Consider the following 23,513-nt stretch of genomic DNA (forward strand, 5'->3'; position numbering starts at 1 on the left):
TTCCCAAAGTAGAAGCATGTGTGTAAATATTTGAAATAGGGTATTAATGCTTTCTGACAAATAGTACCACAGATTTGTTTGGTAAAACATTTGTATGCATTTCTGCATGTTCTGGAGATTGTTATCAAACATTGTTTGTTAGCACCATCTTAAAGTTGATAAACATTGAAATATTAGGAGATAATCATGTGAAGCTGCACATGGGAAAGAAAAGAATCAGAGAAGAGAGCCTAGAAGAGTGGTGAGACAGTGGGTATGAATTTCAGGTGAGCAGACAGGATGCTGTGAAAACAAAACTGAGGAGATACAGAACTGTGGAGAGGTTAAAGGTGCGAAGTTAAGAGGCAGTGAAAGGAGCAGGTTTGCAATAGCTGATGACATTTTTGAGAATAAATTTTTTACCTGTCATTAAGATCAGTGAAGAAAAGCTCTTTTGTTGTTTTTTTGGGTTCTGGCCAGTGTTGGCTTAGCCGTAGAGAGATAAGGTAGGCAGTTACTCAACCACTCCGCTGGTGGAAGCAGACACACAGCTCTGTAAAATCTATTTGTGTCCTGCCTCCCCTTTGCTTGTGGCTCTTCTTCAGTGGTGGTTCAAGGACTGTGGGATGGCCAGGCAGCAGGTCTTTGCCTCTTGCTGCACAGCCAGGCATAGGCTGCTTTTCCCTGTTCTCACCCACTGAGGGGCCAGAAAGGACCAGGCAGCCCAAATCACCACCCTGGCTGGTTTTTCTCAGAAATGGCTCTTACCCCCCTTACCCCTCCCCAGCACCATGGGAGCACACCGCTTCTCCATCTCAGCCCTCCTGCTTCCTCCTTGCTCTTCCTCTCTGCTCCTCACTGCAACTTCACATCTGCCTTTGCAAAGCTTTGAGCCGGCTTTGCGAAGCAGCTGCCAGGCTCGCTGGGCTAAGGGCCTTGGCTTCTGGAAATTGCACCATCTGGCTGTGCACAGTGTACGGAGTTTATATTTAGATCACCTTCTATCTGGCATCTGGACTTTATTCTGTGTGCTTGATGAGACCTGGTTGGAGCATTTTCTTTTGTGGATGATATTCTGCATAATGTATGCATTGCTGGTTCTCGGCAGCCACGGTGAAGAATGTTCCATAAAAAGAGTTGTTCTTTATGTAGAGCTGTTGTTTCTGTTGGTGAGAGCTGCATGCAAGGTGCCATTTATTATTGGTGTTTGTCAGAAATATCAGACACACACAGGGCTTGCAAAGAACATTTTGCCCTTGAAGTTAGATGAATTATAAATATCTGCAAAAATGGGCTAATGCATGGCAGATCCAGCAACACTGAGTAATCTGATATTAAACTATGTTGTGGTATATAGCTGAAGATTTTATGCATAGGACTGCCTTGCATAGTAGGTTTCTGTTAGTACCATGCTGCCTGAGGGCCAACAGAGGGTGCTGGAGTGATGCAGCTCTTACCTTCACTCATTTTCGTTGTTTCTGGAGAACAAGGCACATTTTGACAAACCTCTTATTTGGCATGTCTTACTGTACAGCTATGAATTTAGTGCATTTTTTGTACATTTAATATCATAATTTTGATACTTCTAAAGATTATTACATATTATGAAGATTATTTCAGGAATGCACATTTAGCAATAATATTTACAAGAGCAATGTGTACCTACTTAGGGCATTTAAAATTTTTCTTTATTACTAAAAAAGATACAAATAAAACTTCTCATTTTTCAGAAGAAAAAGTTGGGCAAAGTGGAAGTATCAATTATTTATGTGACTTGTGTACATATATTATTGTATATATATTATATAATGAGGCTGGTGTAGCAAACCACAGATCTGTGAAAGTCATGGTTTGATGTAAATAATACCTGAGTAGAAATAGCATACTTACAATGGAATTATTCAAGCAGAATGACGAAAAAGTGAGCATATGAGAAATCATTGTGCAATACTTCACAGTTAAATGAATTATTTCCATACTGTACTTTATTTCAGGTTCCTCATTTTTATCCTTGTTCAGGATCTGGTTTTCCTCAGTTTGTAGAGGAGACTGTGCCTTTGTATACTGGACTAAAAAGGTGGCGTGTCTGTAAAGGGTTGTAATGTTTGGCTTGAGACTGCTTGTTTCAGGTTGTCCCTGTTCTTTGAAGTAATATCCATGAAAGTCAATAATTACACTTTGTCTGGTATGGAAAGCTCTTCCTTCCTCTCCTCCTGACCATCCTCCTCCCCCAGAGCACAGGTTAATGTCTTCAGGTTACCAGAGACTGAAAAGTGCTTTTTGTGACAGGGATATGCCAAAGTAGGTGATTGCTTCTAAGATGCAGTCTCTCCTTACTGCACAGATGTGATGTATGATGACTAAATCTGCTCTCTTGTACTGACGATGACAACCTGAAGTATTCCATGTCACTGGGATTTCCTTTTATGATTTTAAAACTCGATAACCCATTTTTGTCCAAAATTCTTGTATGTCTCTGACAGCATCTCACAGGAGATGAAAATAGGGTGGTTTCTGTAACCTGTCAGATCTACTGTCTGTCATTTCTTACATTACAATACCAAAAAGCATCTAAACAATGGATCCTTATCTTTAATATGCATCTGGAGTATAACTTAGAAAAAATATTCAAATCTGCAGAAATTTTGAAGGAGCAGATCTGTGACTGCCCTGTTTCTCTGACTTTACTCAGATGCCACAGTTAGATACTCTTAACGTTCAGGAAACCTGATAAACATGATAGAAGAGAATTATTCAGACTTACAGTAGTGCTGCTTTAAGTGTGGACAGGGGTATTATTGTATTTTTATAGACATCAGCTGCAAAGGGCTGTCCAGAAGGATAAAGGCACCGAACAGAGAAATCAGGGTGTATAACCCCTTTCATAATGCATGCTGAAGTGGCAAGAGTGGTTCCTTGTTGTCAGGGGAAGGGTGGGGAAAGGAGACAAGTTGTAAAACACCCTCTTATGAGATAGGCGACTACTCATTACCATTTGTTATTATCAGCTCAGTAGATCTTTTAATTACATGCTCTGCCAAACATTTCACAGAGCTGAACAAGTCAAGGGGGAGGTGGACTGTCCTATTTGCTGCCGTGGATTTGGAATATTCAGTTGGAGATACGCTGTTCGAGAGGCTGCTCTGACAGCACTGTGGCTGTCCAGAGAAGTGTGTCTCTGTCCTTGGAGGTATTCAGTGCTTTGGTTGGACAAGGCCTTCTGTAACTGCACTTCAAGTTAGCAAATGAGGTGTCTTACTCATGTCACAGATGTACATAGCATCATCGCTTCTTGAGCTCACAGAGAATATTCAAGCTGCCTTCACAGTAACAAGATTCAACTTGGACTTGGTAATTCAGCATGATGGCCCTCTGGGCATACCCATGGGATGGTGCTCTCCCTCCAAAGTGTGGTATCTGCATCTGCTGCCAGTGGTTTTGCAGGTGGTAGTCTCAACATCAGAGCCTTTTGGCAACCAGATGCCTGTATTTGCACCAAACGCCAATATGTTTCCTGTTGTAATAAGGACCTTGCAGTTATACCCAAATAAATACCAAAGTGCATTCCTACTTCCAGAACTTTTTTTTTCCCATAGGCACCATTCTTTTTACTTCTGCATAAGGAATTACAGCATAACTCAGTTTTTGCTGTCGCTTATAGTTTCTGACCAAAAATATACAAAAAAAGAAGTCTAGTTTCAAGTCTAGTTTGTAGCTCATATTGTCAGTGTAAAGACAAATTGTAATTTAAAAAATTTACAACATTTGTATATGAATTTTTCTCGCTTGTTTTTTGTCTCTATTCAAGAACATGAATCCTGGTAAGAAAGCACGCAATAGTTCTTTTAATGGCATCTGTTTTGAAATGTTTGGTAGAAAAATACAAATTTTAACATCATGTTTTAAGACATGGATTTGTTTTAAACCTTTTGTTTAATCTGGGAGCAGTAATATATCACGTTATCCAGGTGACTGAGGGTTGGCTGTTATTTTTCCTAGGTAGTTGTGATGGCTCACAAAGCAAAACAGTGATCTCCAGGAAGCAAGCAAGATAGCATCCAGACTGCTTGCAGTTAACCCATCTCTGCCTGAACCAGAAAAGTATTTATGAAAATTACATTGCAGAATTAAAGCATTAAGAAAGAGCACTGCTGGAAACTGTTGCTTCAGGGAAAGGTAAGACTTTGCATTAATTATGTAGTCATAATGGATTTACATGAGGTTTTTCTTGTAAGACTGATAATAAATTCTAAGTACTGATGCATTTCTTTATTGAATAGATTTGGCAACTATTCTAAAATTTTTAGTAAATAGTTAAAAGTCTTTTGCATAGATGTGAAGAATATTAAACATGCAAAATTGATATTTGGAAGCTCATGTATATGTGGTTCTTACCGAAAAAGATTGTGAGCATACATTTAAATATTTGGCAATAACAAGTTTTGGGTTCTTATGGCCTGAATTAAAAATTAATTACAAAGCTATACTAAGACCATCACATGTGACATGAGACTGTGTATACTTTACTACAGATATTTGTAGAATCTTTGTCTTAATGTTGTTGAAAACTGGCAAGCCATCACCAGGAGCTGAAGAAACTTGTGGCTTTTAACAAATCTGATACAGTGTAGGTGTTTAGTTAAAGCCTTCCTGGGGCTGAAATTCCTTGTAGCAAAGAGCTGGCTATATTTGGTTTTGTAAATGCTGATAAGTTGCTGGAAAACAGATGAACAAGCATTTTGCACATGAACTAATTAAAGGATAAAAAATAGCTGCAATGCATTTATATACCAAGGAGCCAGGGGAAAAATATACAGCAAAATGAGTGTCCTCTTGAACAAAACAAAGCCTTTCTTTTCCTATTAGAAGGAAGGCTGTATTGGTTTTAAACTACTGTTAGGCTGTATTTAGTCCTTCTGTCATAAAAATAAGATTTCTTGGAGACAATTAATTTTGCTGTGTAATCGGCTATAAGCCACATCAGATGACATTGTTAGCAATGTTTTCCTGGAGTGCTGGCTTCTGTAGTGCTCCCAGTTCTACTCCAATGAGAGGTGAAATATTTTCTTTTGCTTTTAAAGAGCAGTACTGTAAAGACTCTTGACAGGGTCACAGCCTTTTCAATGGAATAGTTATGTTACTTTCTTTGTTGATTGCTTAAATACAGATATTTCTGTTTTAGCTTTCCTAGATTTTTGGATTATGGTTTTCAGTACATTGAGACAGTTATTATAAAGCCATTTATTATTTGGTGCTTATTTTATTTTGATGTAGTGTGGTTTTTATCCAAGACAGTGCAAATCCAAACAAGCAAAATGATGTATTTATGCTGTAGAGCACAGAGATCTGTAAATGTGTGATGTGTGTTCTGGACCTTTATGATCACTGTGAAGATGGTTATTTTCATTGCCTAGAGATAAGCTGTTCTGTACACCAGAGATGTGTATCTTACAGCTGATATGAAAAGAGCTCCCTTTGGCCAAGGCTGTAAGCTTGCTTTGGCTAGAGGTGGGGCTTGGGACACATCTTCACGGCAGCATGTCCAGTTTCAACCTTGTGCATCGTTGGAACAGTAGGAAATTCCCATGACAGTCTCTGAAGGGTGTAAGGGAGATGTCTACCTCTTGTAGAGCAGTGCAGCCCCAGGAGTCCAGAGCACGATCCCCAGGGCTCCAGGCACGAGATTGAGCACGTATCATTGCACCACGCGAGCCAGGAGGGAATGAGTGCCTGGTGATTCTGGTCTGGAAAAGTACAGCTCTTGGAATAACAGGCTGGTAAGCTGGGAAATGCAGGAGCTGTTTCCTAAATTACCTTGCAACTGTAATTCTAAGACTTCCAAGTTTAAGCAAGCTCAGAAAATATTAGATCTGATCACTTCAGGATTAGTTTACCTGTTTTACTGTGCCTTCAAAGAACTGGTCATACTTATGTTTCTCCTTCATGAAGCAGTTTGAGAAGATACTCCCTCTCAGCAGTTAAGCTAATGGCTTCTGAGTGGAAATGGTATCTCATGGCAGCAGGCTTCCCACTCCGATGAATACAAATTTGGCATATCAGCAGGTGTCTTGTAAGTGTCCTTGAACTCAGAGAAGGAACTATGTGAACATGCAAATGTATTTGTGGGCTTTTATTTTCTAAAGGGAGATGAGACCAAATGGCATAACGAGCTATTGTGAAATTTCTTCTACAGTTTAGAAAAACTCCCAGGGAACTGAGGAGCTGATTTTGTTCCATTTAACTAGAGCAGTGTTGTTTTTTAATCACACTGGTTGCATGTCAGAAAAGTTAGCAGTACTGAAGTCTGATGAATGTGTGACCTATTATCTTCCCATAGATCTCTCAGGTTTTGGAAGATGACAGTACTGGCCTCAACAAGAGAGTGCTAGAGAGAAGAGAGATAATATCTGTTGCTACTCATAAACACAACTGCCTTATTTTCCCTCATTCATTTTAATACTTCACTGTAAATTTATGCTATTTGTTTTATTTGAGCTGATATATTTTAATAGTATATCTGTCGAGCTGTAGATTGAACTCAATTAGCTCTGTGCCTTTGGCTTTTAGAATGAAAACTGTGTATTTAGACCCAGCAAGACATGTGACAAGCTATCTGGCAGTAATCTAGGAATGCAATTAATCATGTTTAATTATGCACTTTGTTTGCTAGGCTAGAGTTTTAAAATTTTGCAAGGTAGAGACCTCACAGGACATAAAAGTTCAACCATTTTATTTCTTTTACTACTTTGACTTTATTTATCAGAGTTTTAAAAACTCCATAATTTCTTCAATCAATTATATGTGAAGCCTGTGTTACCTCGGAAGGGCCTGATTTTAATTAAGTTCTGACAGCAAGCATCGGTTTACTGAGTGAAAGAAAAGTGCAGATCCCAGAAGCTGTAGGTTTAGGAAGTTGTTCTCCATTTGATTTCCCTTCTTGGAAGGCCTGGCTCTGTGGAAGATCCAATTCTCTAACTGCCTAAATGATGTACATATATAAATGGGTTATAGTATTTCACAAACTGGAGAATGAGATATTTAAACAGGTCTGAATGATACAAGAAAAGAAATTAGAGCTAAATGCCCAAGAATTGAGATGGAACACAAATATAGCAGTAGTTAAAAAAAAATGAAAAGAAAAAAAAAAAAAGGCAAGAGAAAAAGCCCCAGAGAATGAAGAACTAAAAATAGACTTGTTTTGTTATTTTTAGGCATTCCTGCTGGTTGCATAGAAATCATTGAACTTAAAAGGTCATGCTAGCAATGCTCAGTACCTCTCAAGCATTCATTTTAATCTAGTGCAGAGATCCAAATGAAGACTGACACTTGGAATTTGAGGGAGGCAATATAATTTTTTCCTAATTAAATATATCAATGTTCTAGCTTAAAATCTGTTCTGGGAAACATATCAGCATCATGCATCATGTTGAAGCCAACAGTATTGATACTGACCTGAATCAGGTGATATTTTAGAGCTGATAAGCATTATTTAATATTGCATAAGAGTGGATTTTGCTTTTCCTTTTCTGCTATGGAACTGTAACAGTTCAGGAAAGGAGTTTGTCAATATTAATTCCAGAAGAATTCTTAAGAATCTCTATAGCTATAAGATGTGTGAGTGCTTAAGCAATTTGGTTTTTGCTTTAGCTTTCTGATTTCTAAAATTGGGGGTGGGTGGGGAATAAATAAAAGAAAATATTTTTCTTTTAAGCATATGTCTAGCATCAAAGATATCACAAATAGGCAGAAATTCTTATTGCAACAGCAAATACTCAAAAAAAATCTTCACTAGATGAACTACAAAATCACTGACAGTATGCTGTTATTTCCTAAGTAAATATTTTACCAAATAGGTTTTTGATACAAGGAACAAGATGTGCAAGGAACAGGATGTGATACATATCCAGTACAACATTTTAAACACATTTTAAACATCCTGGCTTTTCCCTTGGTTATATTTAGATAAAGCTTAAATGGTTCCACTCAATGTTGTTTTGCTTTGATTAAAACAGACAACATTTTACTCATGTAGGTGGCTTATTTGGGGACTTTTTTAAGTGTAAGCAATTTTTTCTCATACATACAGTAGAATAAGAAAAAGGCTTTTATCCTCCATTTCCCCCTACAGAGAGATGAGCTAAAGAGTCCAAAGGTACAGATATACTGCTTTTTCTTTCAGTGCTGATGTGCTATTTTGGAATATGTGCTGACCTACTTTCTGGGTTTCCAGAAAGCAAGCTGAAAAATTTTCGCTTAGGCTGCAGGCTTGGATTTATTTTTCAGTGTATTTTTGTACATACTTTCACACAGATATGCACACACACACATTGATAATGTGGGGGTTGATGTACAATCGCAAACCAAGATTGCCAATTTTGGTACAATTTCAAACTAGTAGCAGCAGAAATCTGCTGCTAGACAGCATCCTTAAAAGGATTTGACAGGAGAATATTTTCAACCTGTGGTGCCATTATTTAGAGTTACATCATAAGATAGAAAGTTTTCAGTTCTCAACTTCAAATAAATTTGATACCTAAACAGAATAATCCAAAAGTGCAGTGAAAAATGCTGTAAGAATCTCATATTCTATTTTTTACAGTTTCTTCAGCATTGTCTTAGACATTGGAAGATAAAATCCCTTTGAATTGTTTACTTTCACTCCATGCATCTCTTTATACAGCACTCTGACCATCAAAGAAAGTTCTGCTCATTAGTTTGCCATTCCTAATTAAAATAATGATACATAAAGCTTTGGAATTGTATGAACAAATTAGGAGAAAACAAGTCATGAGAGATGAAGCCCTGCTCCATCCTGTGCTTAGGGCAGAAAAAATTTATCAATCTTGGCAACTCTGTGCTCACTTCTGAGCTTTCCCCAGCGGAGTAGCTCTCCTGGTGGAAGAAAATTCTTTTTTCGTGTATTGTACTTCACTCAACAATTGCTGTATTGCAGTAGGTCTTGGTGTGGCATTCCTCTCATCTAACCTGTGTGAGAATTCAAAGGGTAAGCATCTGTGAGTCTCAGTAAAAGGCTGCAGTTAAGGAGGAAAGACAATTTCCCCTCTCCTCAAGCAGAGGAGACAATTTCTACCTTGCAGAGGTACATCCCTGTCTCTCTGTTAACTACAGATGGGGTTTAGACTTTGGCAACTTAATCTTTGAATATGTGCGGCTAGGTGGGGGAAATGCAGTCTCCTTTGTTTGTGGATACCACAGCATCCTGATGTGCTGCAGGGGAAGCCAAGACAGTGTAAATGAGGCCTCAGAATATCATGAGTGGTAGGTCTGAACCTTCCTGTGACTGATAGGCATCTTACTTCTCTGGAAAGTGTTATGGCCTCCTTAAGCTAGCTGTGGATATGTTGTATGTTTCTAAGACATTTGAATTGCTACTTCTCTTATGTAAATTTACCTTGTATACCTTAAAGACCATATACAGTAGTTTTAAAAAACCCATCTCTCAAATCTTCACTTATAGTTGATAACTGAGATGATTTTTGGCTCTATGGGAGAGTTAAGAATTCTACAGTTTCATAGCTTTTTCATATTGTTTTTAAGCATTTGGATGATGTAAAATTTTCACTTGGTAAGTATCCTCAGCATTTCTACTATTTTTCAGGGGGTCTAAAATTGGTGAGATATTAGTTAATAATCAAGTTAGATCAGTATTACAGTCTGATAATCATATGTGAATTGCCTAGTTAAGTGCTCATGGTAGAACAAAACATGTTCTTAATGCTGTGACATGGAAGGTAACTGGGCATAGATGGGTTGCAAATACAAAACTGTTCAGGGTAGTAACAAAGGAAAGCCAAGGGGCAATTTAAGAAGTTTCTTCAGCTTAGCTGTCAGTGTGGTGCTACAATATGGTGGTACCAAAATACTGTATCCAGTGCCTTAATATTTTGACTCAACAAAGAGGTATAAATAAGGGAGAGAGTTGAAAAAAGAGGCCTGTGGAATTTCTGAAGGTCTGGAGAGAGAAAAAGAAAAAAAGGAAAAACTTTTATATTGTGAGGCTGCAAGAGGTCAGTTGTGTAAATTTATAGAAAAGAATTTTGCACAATGAGTTAATCATCATCTACAAATTCTTGTATTTTAAAAACCCATGTCAAAGCAAGGAATTTCTCAGCCTTATAAATAAAGGCACCTGAATGTTGAAGCTGAACTAGCTTCATACAAACCCAATTCTTATCAAAAGAAGGAAATATCAACATTGAAATAGATGAGTTGTAGCATATTCTGCCATAGAAGGAGGGATAATCCTATGATTGTGGGACAGGCACTTCCAAAAGCTAAGTTTAACCTTGCCACTATTCAGTATATTTAGTGGAGAGGCAAAGGTTATTCCCATCCCTAAATCGATGGCTCTATCCATGGACTGTAAAACAGGGGGAGTATAGGCTCTCAGACTGAAATTAGGCTTTGTGATTTAATTCATATGAGTCCTCAAAACTTTCCAAAAGCCTGTCCTTAGCTAGCAGGTGCTTAACTACAGAAAGGTAAGGGTAGTGACTCCTAACACAAACTGGTTGAAGGACTTACTTTACTGATACATGTCTCCCTGACAAGAATTAGTTTCTACAGTATTACGATTTTTTATTGGATGTTTGCATAATTGGAGAAGGCTTCAAGAATGTGTTTGCCTGTTCTAGAGACTGATAACAACTTCACTTCCCAGAGATAAGCCAAATCATGGTGTTCTATGCTATCACAGACATTAGTTCTTCAAATTCCTCTTGAAACTAATCCAAAATGTCAGGAAATTATTGTTTATCCAAACTATATGTTTGAGTATCTTTGAATCTGGATTAATTGCAGGATTGTCCTCCTGAGTCTGAAAGCCCTTAATGAATTAGCCAACAATCCAGCTGAAAAATGTTTTGCTCCTTGATATTTGGCCACCCATCTTTATTTGAGTGTTATAAAGCCTTGAGCTGAACTTGGAAGAGGCATGAAGATGGTGGTGTTTCATGTACCTCCCTGGACTGTGGAATGGGTTACTGGAAAAGTTCAGTGGGAGTCTTTGGGAGTGTTTCAGGGTTTATCTCTCTTGGCAAGCTTTTTTGTCTCTAACTAAGCTCTTAATTAACTTTGGGTGACATAAATTCCCTGTTTCTGGAACCCTGTATAAAGATAACGGTAGAAGGAGAGAAGGAGTTAAGGAGTGAAGTGTTTCCTTTTCTTGACAAGCCTGATACTTGTGTGGCTTAAATGTTCACAGTCAGTGGGCAAACTGAGTTTTGAGTTGTCACAAAATTCGTACTTGCTGCAGTGTCTGACTTGTTAGGTTATTGCACGTTTCATTTTACACTAATGCTGTGTTTTCATCAGTTGTTTTCATTCGTTTTACTACTCAAAATAGGGTTGTGTTGTCTTAGTTTGAAATTTAACAGTTGCACAGCTGACATTCAGAAAAGTAACTCTCCTTTTCTGTTGCGTTGTTGCAAGAGCAATCTCTGTGTCTGATTTCCGTGGTGTGCAATAGTATGTGTGTATGTGTATCTGTGTATTTGGTGTTTGTCTGGAAAGCCTTGGGCCACTGCAGCCCCTTGAGCAGCACAACCCCTAAGGGAGCATCTGCTCAGCACGTGATCTCTCTTATCATTTGGACTGTATTTAGGGGGCTTGTGAAGGGGACACAACCACCCTCTTATGCTAATACTGTTTTGAATGCCTTCACTATTATTCTTGCAAATTAATTGTCAAATTAGTCTAAATTGTATTTTTCTAAGGTCTGTACAGAGTCACAAATAATCCCATCCAAATTTTAAAATGTTCTTCTAATTTGTTCTTTTTTCTGTTTGTATTAACTGAAACTGTGTCCACTGGGTCTTAATATGAATGTTAATTGAGAAATTGAATAATCAGTATACATAAGTATGGTTTTACTAGGTGTGTTAAATATCTATATATTTATATATAAAATGCACAGGCGCACTGCCTTAAATCTGGCATTGTCATACAGGCTACATAAGTTGTGTCATATTAATGGCAGGGTAATAGAATATGATATTTTCCCAGTCTTTGTTTCAGTTTCAGGCATGATTTGGAAGCCATTTTGTCATGAAGCTGATTCTTCAAGAAGTTGGAGGAAAATAATTAGTAAAATTGGGAGTTTTAATGTCATTGTTTAAGATGGTGATGCTCTTTAACTAGTCAGGTTCTCAAACATCTCTAGTAAACAGGGTGGATGGAAGAGTACCTGAAAATATCTCTTGATTTCAAGTAAATCTGTAGAGACTTTCTTATTCTTCTTTTCATGTTTTGTGGATTTTTCTCTCTTTTTCAGTCTTTAAGCACTTGCAATTTTTCACTTACCATGAAGCTTGCTTTAGGGGTCAGGCCCTGCTTGTGCTTGCCAAGCAGCGCTCACTGTAACTCTGTGGCAACACTGTGTGTCAGTTACTTGCCGTTGGCCACTGCTTCCTGTGGTTTGGAGAGACTGAGTTTCCTCACATCCTTCCCATTTCCTGATCCTTTTCACACAATTGCTTTCATTTTTTGTCTCTTAAGTATGGCAGGTGTGTGTGGGGGGGTGGAATTTACATGTACTATTCAGGTAGCTGTTCCTTTCCTTGCTTTTTCTCCTTCTTTCTGTGACACTGTAAGAGAAGCTCCAATCTGCTTCAAAATCCACCTTTATGAACTTAGAGAAACTTTCCCTCAGCCATTCTCGTTTTGCCCAGGCAATGATTTGCTTACTGCAAATGGGAGAAGGAAACAAGGAGAAGAGAGGCATGTTGGGAGAGAGAGTAAGCTGGTGCACAAGAAATGCTCATATTATAACTGACATATCCTATTGTATTGCAGTGTTAGGTGCAATAAGAGGTCCTTATTAATACTGTTGAGATGCAAAATAAGTATTTATAAGAAAAGTACTGGAGTTTAATATTGTACGATTAAAAATGGACAAATATCCAGCTGTGGGATTTTTGTTTCTGTAACTGGAGGTTTTGAACATCATTTACACATCCTGTTTCATGATGCTGTAGCAGTGTCTCAGAGATTCTTGTGTACTGCTGACTCCTGTAGCAAAAGGTGAAACTCAGTTTGGGGTTGTGAATCAGTCAGACATTTAGAGATGTTTGGGATGTGTTCTGGTGTTTCTAGAGCTCTGGCCTTAGGTAGAGTGCCTTCATTTTCATATTGATTGCTCTTGCACTTCAGATAGAGATCCTCTTTAAGAAGTACTTTCAAGTTCCATACATGGTGGGTTTTTTTCCTCTATATCTGTAACACTTTTTTTTTTTTTTTACAGAAGCTGAAATGCCGTTATAATCTCACACATATGTGCTAACAAAATTTATTTTATGTAGAATACTGAACACTCAGAAATGGTTTTAAATAGAAAATTGTCTCTGAAATCTGTACCTTTCATATGATTAGTTTGCTCACAGTATTCACTTTTGACATAGAAGGCAGGAGGAAAACCATCTGCCTTGTTTAGTCAGGACTAATACTACCTCACACTGAGTAAAATTCCCTCAAAGCCTCAGCTCCTTCTCTTACCACTGTACCCAGAGCATAGGCTTAATGTCCCAGGTTGCAATGGAATAATATCAAGCATGATTTTGTGATTGCAAGTGTAACCATTGTGCAGATTCTGGCAAGTTCCACCCTCAGCCTTTGATCTTTGGAAGATGTCCAGCCACTTGGGCAAAGCCACGTGTGCTGGCAGCTCTGAAGCCATCTGCAAGGAGACCTGTCAGCTAGCTGGGTGCTTGTGCTATGCCTCCTCACTCTACCCTGCCAGAAAATGCCTGTTTCCTGGGTTTGGAGAAGGATCAACTTTCGAATCCTCATCAAAATAAGGCTGCAACAGCCATTGTGTACTGGGAACATCAGTGTGAAGTGAAATTATTACAAAAAGCCATTTGTCTATGAATTGTTCTACCTATGAAATGCTGTGATTTAAATCAGGTTTCTGTTTTAATAGGGGATGTGAACATTATAGATCCAACAGTAAAAGACTAATAGTATCCTAGAATCAGATTACAGCTTTAACTGTATATTTTGTTTGTTGTTAGCAGGCAAGAATATGACTTCAAATTAAAGGTGCTTATCTTTCAGCTGAAGGACAATGCATTTGAAATACTTGGCCAAATCTCTTATCAATATTCATCTATTCAAACCAACTTTCCAGCATAGAAAGCAACTCTGTAAAAGCTCTGTTCTATTATTCATGTTTTATCTGTTAGTATTTGATAATTTGAAGAATCATCTGGGCTGAAAGCCTGCTTCTCTTTTCTGTGACTGTAATTCAATATTAAGTTATCTACCACAAGTTAAAACCATAAATATAGTGCATGATATGGTGAACATCTAATGCTCTTATTTAGCTTCTCGAAGGTGAGGGGTAGCCTGGCAACTGAGTCCTATGAGCACAAATCCATAAGCCAGTGTTTGCTACAGGGTAGAAATTAATGTGAACCTAAAGTGATCTCTTTGCTTTCTTCAAGACTGTGACCATGATCAGCATTAATTTGCTGACCTTTTCCTCTTATATTCATTTCTGAAAAATGATGCTTGACTGAAGAGAGATTTTTTGGATGCTAAGGCTGTACCTAGTCCAGACTCTGCTTCTAACAGCATTAAACCAGAAGAAATAGGTTAATTCAAGCAGGGAACTTGTCAGATGTTCACATTCAATGGATTAAGACAACCAGGATATTCCAGAAAATTAAACAAATACTTTTTTGAGCAACAGTTGGAGGATTTGAACAGCTGTATATTTTCCTCTTTCCTTATTTTTGAGACCCTGTTTTCTCTTCCTTTCTTGTTTAGCTTTTCTATTTGAAATGTAATGCAAAAGAAGTTAGAAACTTCATGGCATAGATAATTTTTGAGGTCTGTGACTGTTCTGCTATGTACAGGGTGTTAGACCTGTGTAGATAAGTGCTTACAGGGAATAAAAAGAACAAGATTGGTTTGCTAAATTGGTGTGTGCTTTTTAACAGTCCCCTCAGCAAGCAGGTACCCAGGAATATTTAACTTGATTTCACCTGTAAAATGCACTCAAATTAATTAAGTAGCTGAGCATTGCCTTTATAACCTTTTTTTTTACAAATATTTTAAGGGGTAACACTTAAAATTTTCTAATGTGGCTCAGTCACTAAAAGAAAAAATTCATATATCCCTGTCCTGGATGCCTACTCTTGTCTTTTTGTCCTTTGTGGCAGCATGACTACAAATAAATAAACAAATAAACAAAAGGTAACCTAGGTTTGTGTCATAGTTTGCTGTGCAATATCACAAAATGGGTGCTAATGCAACAAGGGGGAAAGCTCCATGGGCCACAGGCAAGAAGGATGAGGTTTGGTTGATTAAACTGTGCTGGTTTAAAATGTTATTAAAGCTCAAACTTTCCCTTCATGCCTTTGCAGTTCATCCAACATATATGGCTTAGAGGCCTCATCCTCCCGTGAGGTACCATTGTGTTCTGGTGTGTGTGGCGTGGTGGGAAGGACCAGGAATCCATGTACACTGATACAGAAGTTACATTACCAAACCAGACAGGAACTCATTGCAGTGTTGGTTTTCCATTTCCATTATACAGATTTTCTGAGTCAGCCTGCATGAGGTGACACACTGAGAACACTTTTTAGAAAAACCTTGTCTTCCTTCTGCTGTTGATAAGCCAAATATTTCCTCAACTGAGGAGGGGAATGGCAGCTCTAATGCGGTCATAACAACTGGCTTTCTGCACATGAAATATAACAGGATTTGCTGCTGTATTATTTTTAAAAAGCTAATGATAATTTCCCCAGTGAGGATTTTTTAAATTATTTTTTGGACCAGGCTAATTTTGTAGCTTCCAACCTGTATTTCTGCAGTACAGGGTACCATCCAAACTGAAATCAAATATCAATTACCTTCAGCACTTATTTACCAAACTTCAGTCAAAATAATTAGTAATAGAAACTACAGACAATACAACTGGGTAATTTGCTGGAAGCAAGGGGTAGGATGTTCTGATTTAGCCTTTGGCTGTAATGGATAAAGCAGTCTAATGGTTATTATACTGACCTTTTAAAATCAAAAGAAAGTACTGAACTACACCAACCCTACCAGAGAAATCTGAATCTTTATAAACCTTTGCCAGCCTGAAAATGTAGCCAAATTATGATTCCTGATATTTGTTTTTCATTATTTGAGCACTTTCATGATTCAGTTCTGAATGTAATACAGTGATTATTTTCTTGTAGTAATCTCTTCTGAAGGATCTTGTCTATTATTTATCCTTTGACAGGATATGTACTAGAGTTAAGCTACTAAAATGACACTTAGCCATCTCATTCTCAACAACTTTCAGACACCACTAGAATTCTCAGTTTCCATTTTACCACTGCATATTCCTTTGCTTTACCTGCTCAGGATTTTCAGTTTTCGGAACAAGTATTTGCCTTTTTTGATTTTCACTTCTGAATGCATTTTCAAGAATATGTTCCAGAGTAGGTCCTATAGATGGCAATTTGAAAGCCCCTCTGGATTAAACTTTTCATAGATTCTGGTGTACTCTGACTGGATCAGGGGTTTGTACCCTTGACAGATTTTCCCCATCTGAAAGAGTATGACCACTACACAAATTTGAGTGTCCCAGCAGCAATTTCTGTTGGAAATGTTCCACAGAACATGGCATGAATATTTATTGGGCTGGAGAAGGTGAGATTGTATGGTGCAGCAATTGTATCACTCCGTGAGAATATGGGACACTCACTTTCAAGTTACTCTTCTAATGAATATTTAATTATTTATATGTGTTAGAGTTTTTTAAGCTGGAAAAGTTCAGAGCTGTTTTCATATCTTGTAGCCTAGACAGAGCTTAGATCACTTTCTGAAGATGTTGAAATTTTATTTAAAACTTCCTTCAAATTTCTGTTTATAGCTCCTCAAAAGTTCATTCCTGCATTTTTTATTTCTCGGTCTTCACACCTGGTTCAAGTATATTTATTTGCTCACATTTAAGCATTTTCTGTTGTTTTGAAAAGCATTTGATGAATTTACTGGTTTAGTTGGGCTATTAGAAATGGACTAAGTATTTTTATGCTGGTTCAGCCAAAGCTGAAAAAAGAAACAGAGTTGTAAGAGAAGGGGAAGCAAGGAAAACTTCTTGGACCTATTTTTTGTGAGTTTTTTAATTAACTGGGAAAAACACGATGAGATACACAGGTTTGAAGGACATGAATTAAGTATTTTGGTCTCTAATGATGAAAACCAGTGTGTAGAGAAATTTTTAAAATGTAACTGAGTAATTTAGACACACAATTCCCTTTGGTTATAACCTAATTCTCACCACCTAACCTCTTTCGGAATCCAGTGGAATTTTCAAAAGCTTATTTCCACATGTAAAAAGAGCTCTCATGATCCCTAGAACACTCAGCAAGATCAGAAATAGTCCATTTGCTATCTACAGTTAATGTTCATTTGGTTTAAATGATCTTTTTGTTCTGAATGCAGGGTAGGATTTCTGAGTCCAATGTATTTAAGATTGGATCCTTCCATTCATAATTTCAGCTTTCAGCCCCATGCAATGTAATTCCCAGAGGAACAAGGCAGAATCTAACAGATTATTTTCATCCTCAATAAAATATTTTTAAAAGCTACACACTATATATATATATATATATATATATATATATATATATATATATGTAAAATTTCCACTCTTCTCTTCTAAAAGTATGTAGATGAACCATTTACTTTTTTCAGCCATAAAATTACAAAAGGTTGTAATGAACTTCACACAAAAACTGGGTTTGGAACAGCCAACCTTGTGATCATTACACCAGTCTTACAGTGTAGGCTATCTTTAGGAAAGTAACTAAAGCATTTTTGGTATAATTGTTTTTTAAAAATTAAAGAAATCAAGTTCTATCTTCAGTTGTTAAAATCACTTTTCCTTAGGTATCCACAGCTGAAACATTATTTGAATGTTTCCCTTTTGAAGTACCACTCTGCTTATTCACTTTGCCATATTAAGTGCTGTTTTTTAACAACAAAATGCATGTAGTCAGAAGATTTGTTCATTTTAATTTACTTATTAATTTTGCCTCATTTTTGATAGAATTTAATAAGAAAATTACCAGGTACATAGAAGATATTTCTATTTGTTTTCTCTCTGAACATTTGAGAAAGGAAGATCACATCCTTGGGGGGCTCAAAAGATTTCATTGGGATAACTGGAACAAAACAAGAAAAGTACCAGGAGTTTTATTTAAATGGAGAATTTACAGACCATCTCTGTTATACATGTATTTAAATGTCTTATTTTTACTAGTCAGCAGTTACACAGAGAGAGAAATTAGTCACACTATCACAACTGTGACTTCTTCAGTAGGAAATAACATTATTGCTCGTTGAGGATAGAAACCCCAAACTGACAGACGTGGCCATAAAACCCTTTGTGATTTGGACTGTTTATCAACCTTCAAAATTTAAGTTTGTGAAATGACGGGACTAAAATCCCAAACATACTGTCTGGGTAGTGCCTTTCACCTGACAGGTCCCTAGGCTGGCATCTAGAGTTTGATGGTTTGTTTGGGTGTTGTTTTGTCATTGTTTGCTTTGTGTGTGTTATTTTTGTCTGTTTGTGGGTTGAGGTTTTGGGTATGGGTTTGTTTGTTTGTTTTTCTCTCACACTGTTTTCTTTTCGTAAGGTTAAGCAGCACCTGTTTAGCTTGCCAAGTTAATGAACTATTAATGAACTGACCTGAGAAATGCTGTGGGTATAATATAAACCATACTAGCCCTAGACAGTGCCTCATATTAAATTGTATTTTCCACTTTGCAGACATGGTGCTGCTGAGCTCAAATTTGCTGAACTTCCTAATTACCTCAAAAGTTTCAAACAAATTATTTCGGCCTGCCTCCTCCCTGCGCTGTTTCACTGATGCAAGGAGGGGCGATGCAGTAACACTACACCTGTCCCAGCACACGCCTCTCAACCTGCTCAACTTCCCCAACGGGTGAGTTGAGCATGAGAACATCTGAGATTGCTGGGTCTGTAACCACTGGTCCCGACACTTCTGGGCGTGCGGGCTGGCTCCGCGCTGGGGCGGCTTTAACGCTCCATCATGGCACTGGATGACAGCAGCTTGTACTCCAGGACTCAGAGTAAACTTAATCCCCATCAGACTCGTTGTAAATCAACAAGACGGAGAAGCCTGCCGCCAGACATCCTGCTAGAAAATGATTTTAAAGGAAAGTTTCCAAAAAATATTAGGAATGTAGACCCTATACATCCAAGGCGCGCTAAGAAAAGACCTTCTATATTTTCAGGTAGGAAATGCTATTTCAATAGTATGTTAGTGCAGTATCTTTTAACCTTTTGGTAACTGAAGGATTCAGCACTGGATTACAGTCAGAACTTACTCTGTTTTAAAACCTAAGACAGTTTTCATGGATAGATTTGATCAAGTGCCATTTATGTTAAATTATGTCAGCCATTAGAGTTTAAATGATGGAACTGAAAAAACAGCTAGCATGTTTTTGATTTCATGTTGCTTGCTTGAGGGTTTTTTTTTAATACTTAGCATTTAAAGAAAGCCACTTGTTTCTCCAGAGCTTTAAACTACATTTTGCTTAACTCCACTTACAAGTAATACAGACAACAGCTGCACTGTAAGAATCTCTCTTGCTGCTCTAATGCTATATCTTATTGCTTTGCTGGAGGAGAGTGGTTTGGAGAGTTTTTCAGTCTAGCAGATTTTTTTGTGTGTGTAGCCAGAAATTAACCACTAAATAATCAAATGCATGCTTTAAATTCCTGTTTTGAACTGGAGCCTGTAATGTCAGGAGTTAATAATTTAGTTTAACTCCCTAGTTGTTAAGAAGTAGGAACAAGGTGTGAGTGGATTTCAGTCAGCTAATGGCAAGGTGGAATATTTTGTTGTGTTGTGCTTTTAAATAATTTTAAATGTGCCTAAAAATACGCAACAGATTATTATGAGGACAAAGGATTTGTTGGAAAACAATCAGGTCATCTTTACGAGGAGCACTTAAAAGGTTCTAGGGGGGGAAATCAATACCAGATCATCCCTGATGAAACTGAAAATGTGTTTCTGTGAGGTGATCATAGGAAATAAAATCCTTCATAGAAACAAAACTTCTTTGAATTTAAGTATCTCCCTTTCCAGATGAAAATCAGTGTTTTCACATTTCTGTGAGAATTAGTACAATCATACAGATCTTTGAAGAGTTTTGAAGTATATAAAATAATTTAAATATTAATTTTATATTCCTCAGTGACAGCTAAACTTACACAGGTACCTTTTCAAGAGCTGAAAGACCAGTTAAGGAGTGGGAGTAGAGTGTTAAAAGGCAACACAGGGCAGCATTATTTGTGTGGGATTTAGATCCTCTATTGAACCTTAGTTAAGATAGTTGAAATATTTCAACACCTCAGGAAATAAAGCTTTTATCCTCCTTCTTATTCTACTTCTCTAGCTTAAAAAAATGCAAAAAAGCCTTAGCAGATCTCAAGTCAGATGAGTCCGACATGCCCAAGGGTCCTGGGCTTGTCAGTGCCTGAGCTGTCCTTCCTAAGGGGATGTGGTCTGTTGGTGACTCTCAAATCACATCATTTTGGATAGAATAGACCCTCTGTATCTTACCTGACTTTGTATCTTACCTTTATCTCAGTTGCCACTTTTTATGTTTTACTTAACTTTTCTGCTTCTTAATTACTCTGTGTTTTTGGGTTTTTTCCTCCTGTAATTTTTCAGGTTTTTCCCTGTGCATTGACATTTTTGTTAGGGAAAAAACGTAGTAAATATGTCTTTGGCCTTGTGTTTGGTCTTCAAACCCATACTCTCTCATGCTTATGCAGATTTCACCTTTATTCTGTGAAGTTCTGAATGCAGTTCTTTCTCTCAGCTCTTTTTCCACCCTCCCAAATGACCACATTAGAAGCAGTACTCCATTCTTTGTGCTGTGTCAGGCATGAGCACTTCAATGCCGTTTGTATGTCTGGAACACTGCCATGATGCCTATGAAATCCACTGCTGATGTGTTACTGTACACTCAAGGGCACTTAACTCAAAGGTAATGCAAATTGATTCCTATAAGCAACTGATGGAGCATGATGGAAAGATGGGTGTAGCCTTTCATTTGGTAGGTCAGCAGTATACATGGGAGAAGCTTTACTTGATTTGCTTTTGGAAACAGGTTAACAAAGTGCTCTTGAAGTCCTCTAGACCATTGTCTTTCACGCTGTAAATGTAGGTTAGAGTGGGAAAAGAGCTGTATAATAGAATCAGGGAATGGTCTGGGTTGGAAGGGGCTTCTAAAATCCATGTAGTACAGCCACCCTACTGTGAGCGAGGAGATGCCCCACTATTATCAGATTGCTCAAGGCCCTGTCCAACCTTGAGTAGATAGATGGATAGATACATACATACATACATATTAAATGTAAATATAAATAAATAGACAGGCTTGCTCTGCAGTCTTTTGGATGAATGAAGAATTTGAAGAATGTGGTAATTCCTACTTCCTTCTTTCAGCCTAATCACCTGTTAAAATAAGTGTTTTAAATCTATATCATATTGACTCTTCCACATCCTTCTAGTACCTGTATCTCTTAAGTAACACTGTTAGCTGATCTTGCATTTAGGACATTGTTGCAATTGAGGCTGAAGTCATGGACTTGTTTTCTTCTCTTTTATTCTATCTTACAGAGCTTTACCAATGCAATAAATAGTGTGACACACCAAGGCTGCAAGGAAATACATCAGTCCATCCATTGGGACTCTTGTTGCAGTCTTGGTGCAAACTCAGGGAGGGTTCTTTCATGCAATAGGCTTCGTTTACAATTTTTTCTTAACTGTGATAGGTAGAAGCTCACTCTTTAAACATGAAAGCTGAAACCTGAGAAAAGTGAGTTGTCTGTCTATCCTGCCATCATGAAGTCAGTCATTCATGTATGCCTAGGCAGGACTATCCAACCAATGGTATCATTGGGTTATTATGTTCATCCCTGTATGGCAAGGGAGAGACAGAAACCATGAAATTGCCCAAGGGATACACTGCACAGAGATATCCTTTTTCTTCTTTTACAAAGCACTTAATTTCTTCTTGCTCTTTAAATCTGAAATGTTTAGAGCTGCCATATACTTCAGGACTTGGTTAATATCAACTGCTATTTATATATACATTTTGATTTTTACTATTACATGGTTATGCTTAAATTTTTTTTTTAAAAAAGACACAGGCACAGGGGAGCATAGTCAACATTATAGGGCCATTTACTGCCAACAGAGAGGTTCATCATCTTAATTAGTGGAGTTTGTACAGATCTGCTGGTACGCTCTCAGTTCAGTATAGTCTCATGGCCATGACTGAATCTCACTGTGGCAGGACCATGCAAACATGAACAGTGTCTTGTCTTAACCTGGAGATGAACCCCTCACTTGTTACAGAGAGAGGAAAGAATTGTATAAAGACAGAGTGCACAATGAAGGGATCTTAGGAGCCAGGTCTTGGCGCAGCTATCTAGAAAAAGTAGATTGAACTAACTCAAGCAGCATAAAATTAAAATGGACTAGCTAAACATCATTAAATGTGTATGCTGACTTATGTTTAAAAGCACAACAGTGTGAAGAAAATTAGTCTGCATTTTTTTATTTTTATCTAGGGAAGTGAAGGGTGAGTTTTTACTCCTATTTCTTTTTGACTGAAGGTTGCTAATGTTGTTTGAGTTTTCTCTTTATGCATGGAAAAGACGCAAGATTTTGGCTGGGAATGTTAATTTTCCATAGATAACAGAGTAAGACAGAAATCGCAAAGGTCAAAGTGCTAAAAAAAATATAATGCTCAAGTTCTGCTTGGAAGCCATTTGTATTGTGAGCTAGGGATGTTTTTTTAACTAAGTACCTTTAAAAATCTGCTTATAGTAGTCATTAGTATCTTGTAGGCTTTTTTTCCTTCTCCTTCATCCCTTGGTCTTGTAGGTAGTCCCTATTATTGTTGAATGATACTTGCTCACCAATGTGTCAGTTTTGAGGAACAGAAGGTGAGAATACTTGGGATTTTCTGCCTCTCCCAGGACCAGGCATGCCTTCATTTCATGGCCGTATGCCTGTGCCTGAGGTGTCATCTTCCCAGCCAAAATTAACTCTGTGTGTTCTGTGGGACAGCACATGATCACTGCTTTGGTAAAAGCAGTGTGGTGTTGCTGTGAGTTAATGTAATGAAGGTCACTAGTTAACAGTACTTTACAGAGCTACTCAAAGAAAGAATGCAGCTTGCTAGTCTGTGATTTCACAACTCAATAGTTAGTATTTTTTAACAAACTCAATGCTTTTTTTTTTTTTCCAGTGAAAATATTGTCGCAGTTAGAAGTCTTGAGGTACTCTCTCAAAGCATTTCTGGAGTTCAAACCAGCATACAGTCTAGCAAAGTCACTTTCTAAAATAAGTAAGTTGATTTGATGCCATATTTACATGTAAATTATAATAATGAAAAATAGTGAAAGAAAGAAAGGATTTTATAGATATGACACATTCTTAAAAGTTGTTCAACAGTGACATGGA

At 37.6% G+C, this 23,513-nt stretch overlaps 1 protein-coding gene across 7 annotated transcripts in view; it reads left to right on the forward strand.

Annotated features, from left to right (window-relative positions):
* Positions 1 to 23,513, forward strand: part of FRY (FRY microtubule binding protein) — a 223,706-nt gene that overhangs the window by 24,931 nt on the left and 175,262 nt on the right. For 4 of the 7 annotated variants that reach the window (XM_038127391.1, XM_038127411.1, XM_038127401.1 and 1 more), the window contains exons 1-2: positions 18,965 to 19,260; positions 23,299 to 23,397. In XM_038127391.1, the coding sequence (XP_037983319.1) occupies positions 19,056 to 19,260; positions 23,299 to 23,397 (304 nt within the window). In that variant the 5' untranslated portion in view covers positions 18,965 to 19,055. Of the gene's footprint in view, positions 1 to 3,978; positions 4,156 to 18,964; positions 19,261 to 23,298; positions 23,398 to 23,513 lie in introns of those variants that run through there. The other 3 variants (XM_038127474.1, XM_038127483.1, XM_038127494.1) reach the window with 2 other exon arrangements.

This window comes from Motacilla alba, chromosome 1, assembly GCF_015832195.1.
Source record: "Motacilla alba alba isolate MOTALB_02 chromosome 1, Motacilla_alba_V1.0_pri, whole genome shotgun sequence".
Classification (NCBI taxonomy): Eukaryota; Metazoa; Chordata; class Aves; order Passeriformes; family Motacillidae; genus Motacilla; species Motacilla alba.